This window comes from Sceloporus undulatus, chromosome 6 (genome assembly GCF_019175285.1).
Source record: "Sceloporus undulatus isolate JIND9_A2432 ecotype Alabama chromosome 6, SceUnd_v1.1, whole genome shotgun sequence".
In the NCBI taxonomy this organism is placed as follows: Eukaryota; Metazoa; Chordata; class Lepidosauria; order Squamata; family Phrynosomatidae; genus Sceloporus; species Sceloporus undulatus.
In genome coordinates, this window is record NC_056527.1 from 100,354,949 (window position 1) to 100,362,304 (window position 7,356).

At 40.9% G+C, this 7,356-nt stretch overlaps 1 protein-coding gene across 1 annotated transcript; it reads right to left on the minus strand.

Moving 5' to 3' along the window:
• On the minus strand, positions 1 to 936 carry LOC121933706 (olfactory receptor 12D2-like). The gene has a single exon (XM_042473692.1). The coding sequence runs from the start codon at positions 934 to 936 to the stop codon at positions 1 to 3; it is 936 nt and encodes a 311-aa protein (XP_042329626.1).
• Between the last annotated feature and the right edge of the window lie 6,420 nt (positions 937 to 7,356).

The following is a 7,356-nucleotide window of genomic DNA, read 5'->3' on the forward strand; positions in this document are numbered from 1 at the left end:
TTATATTCTCCCACAACAGAATTTCTTGCATGAGAATTTCCTCAGAGCAGATTTTACCTCTTGATTCCTTAAAGTGTAGACCAATGGGTTTAAAACTGGAGTGACCACACTGTATAATAAAGTGATGCTCATCTCCCTTTGTGATGACTCATTTCCAGATGCAACCATGTAGTTTACCAAAACTGGGATATACAAAATAGTCACAACTGTGAGATGAGAAACACAAGTGGAGAAGGCTTTCCAACAGCTCTGCCATGACTGGTATTTGAAAAAGAGGAAGACAATGATGTAGAGATAGGAGAAAACAGTGAAAAGGAATGGACTAAGAGCAACAGAGCCAGTGACAATATTAAGGAGTGTGAGGCTGAGAGCAGTGCTGCTACAAGCCAATTTCAAAAGAGGCTTGATGTCACATAAAAAGTGCTGGATAAGATTAGGGCCACAAAACCACAGCTGGGAGGTCACCACTGTGTGCATCAGTGCATGAAAGAAGCCAGCTGTCCAGGTAGCCCCAGCAAGCAAAAGGCAAGACAATTTACTCATGATGATGGTGTAATGCAGAGGGTGGCATATAGCTACGTAGCGGTCATATGCCATGACACCAAGAAGTACAGCCTCACTGCTGCCCAGGAAGTGGAAGAAATGCAACTGAATGAAGCAGCCAACAAAGGAAATAGACTGGTGTGGCCTCAGGAAGCCCATCAACATCTTTGGCACTGTAACAGTAGAGCAGCATATGTCCAGAAAAGAGAGATTGGCTAGAAAGAAATACATGGGGGTTTGAAGCCGGGACTCATTTAGGACTACTGCCAAAATAGCACCATTCCCCAGCAAACAGGCCAGGTAGAGTAGCAGGAAAATTGTGAAAAGAATGTATTTGTAGTCATTTGTTAAACCCAAAAGAAGGAACTCATGCACTTCTGTCTGGTTCTTCATTTCTGTGGAAACAGAAAAAAAATAATGTCTTTAGTTCTCTAATGAAACTAAAAAATCATATTTTTGAAGAAGATTGTGTTGTTGTGATATATATAAAGCACTGAAGGCAATTGCTATGAGTTGTGCCCCTGTCTACAGCATGTTCATATTCATATCTAAATATATATCTATAGCCCTTTTAAATAATTAAGGTCAATATCATGCTACACAGATATAACTCTGTTATCGTACTTTAACTGCTATGGTGGCCTTCTGTGCAATTCTGAGGTTTGTAGTTTAGTGAGGCCTACGACCTTTCTGGAGGTCCATTCTGCTAGCAATCAGAGCATGGGTGAATGATGTTTTGTTCCGGTTTTGAGTAAGTAGTCCAGGAGAGGTTACAAAACTAAGTTGGTGATATAAAATACTGGTCATCATTTACAGAAAAGAGGGATCTCTTTTCCACCTATAATGCCTCTGCTCTTAAGGGAGAGAACAATGATATCTAAAGCAGTTAGCAATTTTAGTAGGTCCCTATAATTGAACCTTTAAAGAGATTCTTCCTATGAAAGAATTTTCAGTCAAAGTTTTTTTTAACAAAATAAACATAAATGTTACCTGATCATTAGATAAAGCAGCAGTAAAGATGTAGCATGATATTGTAGCTAATTTTGTTATCTATCAGTGGAATTACAGATACATTTGTGAAAAGAACCATTCATGATTTTCCTAGTATGAAAGAAATTTTAAAAAAAATTCAACGAATAATATAAAGTGATAAAACTCATCAACATAAAGTTGCTCCATGTGATCTGCATATACATGTCAAATTTCATCTTCATCGGATTACCTTCTAGTTATAGGCAAGAGCTGTTATATTAAATTTTGTTTGGCATGGGTAGATGTGACTAGATGATAATTCCTGCAGAATACACAGCTATTGAAGATTAAGGAATAACAGGACATGTCCACTTGATACAGAAAATGAACTTTAAAATCTTTCTTTCCCTCCTCCCCCCCCCCTCTCTCTCACACTTTTCTTTTTCAGCACACAGGTGCAGTGTGAAAATCCTGGGACTTCTTGTTTTGTGAGGTATTTGGCTTTCTTTGTCACATAACATTAGTGCTTCATCAGTCTTGAAATAACCAATCCACAAGATTCCTCCATGGCAATGAAAGTACTGAAGCATCAAATTGATGTAATTGTTCAGGGTAAATGAAATGAAGCACACATCACATTCTTCCTTCCTTCTCTGCCTCCAAACCTTCCTCCTTTTCTTGCTTGATAGCTTCACTAGGATTTCTGCAACTACATCAGATTTTCCCCAGGATGGAGTGAGCTGCCAATTTTTAGTCCATATCCCCATTGTTGCTGCATACAGCCAGATAGGAGAGAACCCAGAGCTAAGAATATGAACTGTGTGATTGGCAGCTAAATCAACAGACTGAATATATTCAGATATTACATGTAGCTTGGACACTATTTCAAGAAGCAATGGTTTGCCTCTGACAAACTTACCTAGATATACTGTCTTCTTCTATCAATCAAACATAAGCAACAGCTATATACAATAAACACCATATCAAGACAGAAAAAGCAGTGTTCCATTTGCCAGTGCTAAAGTATATGAGAGTTAAAGCTTCTCTGTTTCATTTGAGAATACCGATATATTACATCTGTGATTTTTAAAAAAATCTCATTAGGAGGAATATTCCTTAGAGTACAAAGGGATCTTATTGCACCTTTGAGACTGAGAGAAAGAAGTTTGTAGCATAAGCTTTGATACTTTATCAGATATGTGGAGTGAAGTTCCTTAGATGTAATCAAACTCCTGGGACACACAGCTTCTAGGAACCAAGTAAAAGTTCCTTTTGTTTTGAAAATCTAAATAATTGTACAATAACTGCCTTGGCCCCAGTGTCTGGTGAAAACCCATCCCTCTGAGTTCCAGCCATCCTTGCTATATTGGAGAGAAGAGCAGTCAGGAAAAGCTACATCATGTCTTGGCCTCAAAGTCTAGTGAGAGACCTTCGCTCCAGACTCCAAGCACCATTGCTCTGGCCACTGAGGGAAAGTAGTCAATGTATGCTGGATGTAACCTCCTCTTCTACTGCCATCTCCTTTTCCTTGTGCATCATCTCTCATTTAGATTGCAAGCCTGCAGGCAGAAAATTGCAAAATTAATTTATTTGTAAGTTGTTCTTGGAACCTTTTTGACTGAAGTGCGGGACATGAGTACTCTAAATAAGTAAATAAACAAACAATTAAATATTAAACTGATTTATTTTGCAATTATCAGGCAAACTCTTGAGTGAGAGGGGGAAAAGGTCCTGATATTAATTGAATCCTGAAGAAAAGGAGGCAATTATGTGGAAAACCCTACTTCAGCACTTTTAAATTGGAGTCTCTTCTTGACTTTCATTGATAGCACATAGCAGTTTTATAAGGCAGACTTTTGGAATATGTAAAGGGAAGTCAATGACTTTGAGAAAGGTAGATATAATGTGTCTAATGATATTTTGGACAGTATCTTCATGCTGCAAGTTGGAAAGCTAAAGACTCAGCTGAAAACTAAGAAGACCAGCATCCTGTTAGTGACATATACAAACATGTGTCTTTTTCTGGTCGTTGCAAAGGGTGATATTTTAATGACTCCTGTGGAGTCATTGTTTAGCTCCTGCAGCTCCACCCAGACTTTCAAACAAACAAACAAAACAAGCTTCATTTATATACCACTTCAAACCACCTAAACAGTGTCTAAGCAGTTTACAACTGTAAGCTAATTTGCCCCCAACAATCTGGGTACTGATTTTAGCGACCTCAGAAAGATGTAAGCCTGAGTCAAGCTTGAGCCCTTTTCCTGGTCTTGAACTCACAACCTTGTGGTTTTGAGTGAGTGACTGCGGTACAGGCATTTAACCACTGCGCCACCACTCAGAGGGTGGTGGCAAGCTGAGGGATCAAAGAAGTGTCTGGTTCAGACCAAGATATGTGAAAGACCCCAACAAATGTCTGTGGATGATGTTATTTGTCTGCCATGGGGACATAGAAAGATACTTTTCTGGCCCACCTAGCAATCTACCCGCCACTGAATGTCAGTTGGTTTTCTACAAACATGTTATTTGTTTGTGATGTGAACAGAAATACTGGGTGTGCTGGAGCCTCTCTCCCATTTATTTGTGGTGTGGAGCAGCTTCCCATTAAGGCCCACTGGTTCCCAAGGATAAAGAAGTAAGACTTGAGTGAAACCAGAAAGCTCTCACTATCATACTCAGTTTGGTTACATTCCCAATATTTGATTATATTCCCAACACTGGCATCCTATTTTGTTCTTCATTAACAAGCTTCTATGTCTCCCCCCTTTTCTTGAAAAGCCCAGGCTTGCTGCTGACAGTCTCATCTGGCCTTCTCACCATGTAAGATCCTTTTACAAAAGGCCTAATGTCTCCATGACTTGCAAATAATGAGATGAAGATTGGGTCTGAAATTACTCAGGAGCAGTACAGATGCTGTCCATCTTTGCCCCGCATCTTTGCTGCAGCATCCACATACTGCAGCACAGATGCGCTGTCTAAAATGAGCTGCTCCAGGTGGCTCCTTTTTTTTGTGCTGTCATAAGGGCTGTGATGCAGCCCTATGATGGCTCTTCTGTCCCAAACAGTTTGGGCACTTGGACTCCTGCACGTCATGGACACGCGCCCTATGTGAGCGTGGCCGCACAATCATAGCAGCACCCACACGTACTAGGGCTTGAGAGCGTGCAGTTGCTGCACTCTCCTGAGCCCTAGTTTTGGCCCCATGATGGTGCTTCACACCCGTCGGTACTGAGCCTCAGATTTGTAAAGTCCTACTATTTGTTTGTAAGGTGCTACTTGTTTGTAAGGTTCTATTATTATTGGGCTCATGCATTGTTCTCTTGTATTATGGTTTGTTTGCTTTTGGCCTTTTTCCTGCCACTAGTTGGGTCTATGGTTTCTGAAGATGTGCTGTTTGGCCTAACTCTGAGTACCAAGGGAAGTTTCACCTAGCCTATTGACCCTTCGTTGCTTTGGCTGGCACCTTGTTGATATGTAATAATATAGGGTATTAAATAGACTTGGAATCTTACATGGAAAACTGGTGCCCCAGTGGCAGTATGGGGAAGTGCAGGGAAAGGACCCCCCGGATAACATCCCAAAGGAAGGGTGACACCTGGTTGGGCCATCCTCCCCCTTTGGTGCAAGAGAGATGAACATGCACCCTTTCTGGCTGCTCTGTTGCCAGACTGCCTCCCTGGGGAGGAAGCCCAGTAACATAGGAGATGAGGTGTGAACATGCACCCTTCCCAGCTGTTCTTTCACTGACAAAGGAGAGGAGCGGTGAATGCACCCCTTCTATCTCCTCCTGCTGCCTCACTTGCCTAGCCAGGATGATGCACCAACTGGAGAGGGAGGGGAGGCAAGGGAGTCATCCATCCTTCCAGGGTCTGGCCAGTGGGTCACTGGGTGGCCAGGGAAGGGGCGGGGTGGGAGGGACTGAGGCAAAACACTGCCACCCCCCACTCCACCCCCACTGGCAGACCTCTGCACTGGGTGACACCCTCGATAGTGACTCCACTGGATGGTCCATCAGCTGTGGAACTGACAAGTATATCATAAGCTGTACAAGAGTTTATACTGAGCAGTAAATTAGTTTATAACTTATAACAATAATCATTCTTTGAGGGGGGAATGTGTCTAATAATAGATCATCAAGCAAGTTTTAGGTTAACCTGGCTAAGTTACCACTTTTTATTACTCCCAATGGCCACTACAAGCTCCCAGTGCAGCCCAGGAGAAGGGTTAAATTAGAATGAGTGGGAGAGGGTTTAGCCCATGCTGCTTCCCAGTTCAGCTTCTACACTCAGGTTCTCACTATCTTCCTCACCTCCTTACTGTGTGGAGGACACTCTTTTATCCTCTTGGGATGTAGCATCCACTATCTCTCCTCTAGTGACTCACTCCAATATAAAATTGTAATTTCCTATGTAGCAATTCTAAGGCTTATTGCATTGGCCACCATGTGTGGTATCACCTGGTGCTCCCCCTGGTAAGGCAAACAGACAGTGATTGGTGAAAGAATACTGGGGAACTGTTTATAGGTTCCTGGTGTGAAGATGCGTGAAGGCCTTGAACTTTACCATCTGCCCAGAAAAGGCCTGCCTCCTTGAAACCCACACAGTCTCCTGGATGACCAATGCCACAGAAGCCCACAGAAACATTGTGTGGCCTCTGGGGAGGCTACTAATAGTCAAGAAAAGCAGATGGGTGCAGATAGCTCCCTGGTTGCTTCAGTGTTCTTGCAGCCCACAAATGGACTACTCAATAAGTCTCCAAGTCCTAGCTTAGTTAGGTAGACAGATGCATTCTTCTTCTCCACGTTAGCTAATGTAGACTTGGATTCTATTAGTTAATTCTAGCTAGTGTAAACCAATTGTATCCATTGTTGAGTTATGAGTGAACACATAGGGAAATCCCATTGATTCTATAGGTCTACTTTAGTTGAGACTAACAATAGGATTCAGGCCATTATTCCTCTCCCTTTTGCCAGTCTTTTTTACCCCCACTAGATACACCTATTCAGCATCAAGGTAATTTTATTGATCTTAGTTTTGATCTTGGCTTTCTCCTGCTTTTTTGTTATTTGAGTGTTTATATTTTAATTTTGTGGAGTTTTGCATTTCATTTTGTTATGTTTATTACAACTTTACGTAATGTTGTCTTTCATTTTTCCCCTCAGCTACTAGGAGGTACGGGATGATAACAAAACAAATAAATGTGTGGTTTGTGTGTGGAGGGGTTGGACGGGAGTTCTGACATAAAATTACTTAGACAACTACAAATTTCATGCTAGCAACAACTGCAGAATGGTAATTACTAGAATTACTATAATCATGAAAGATGAAAAAGTTGGAGAGATTTCTCAAGACAACACCTTGCCTTTTTTACTCAAGGAATGATAATAAATATGGTTTTTTTCCCCTAAAGAGACCCATTGCTTGCATAAACTGGTTGAGAACCCTGTGACACTTCAGTGAAGAATTTTAAAAATGCCACTATTTTCATTGCAAAAATCCTTTATTTATCATTTATATAACTTTATATTTTGCTTTTTTTATCTGTGAATGAGAATGAGCTGTATGTATACATTTGGGCAAAAACACAATTATGTCTTCTATGGGAAAATGAGATTTTTTTTATGCCAGTCTCTCCCCAGTATTAGTTGCTCAATATGCTAAGTATAGCTTCCTTTATTTCTGCAAGTTCTTAATATCTAGTTAATCTTATTATCTTCTGGAGATATTTTCACACATTTATTTTCATTTTTTGCGTTCTGTTCTGAGGATTTATGGCTGTTGATGAAATCATTGCCATGCCTTTAAGAGGTCAAAACTATTTGTGTTCTTAATACTTCCATATGCA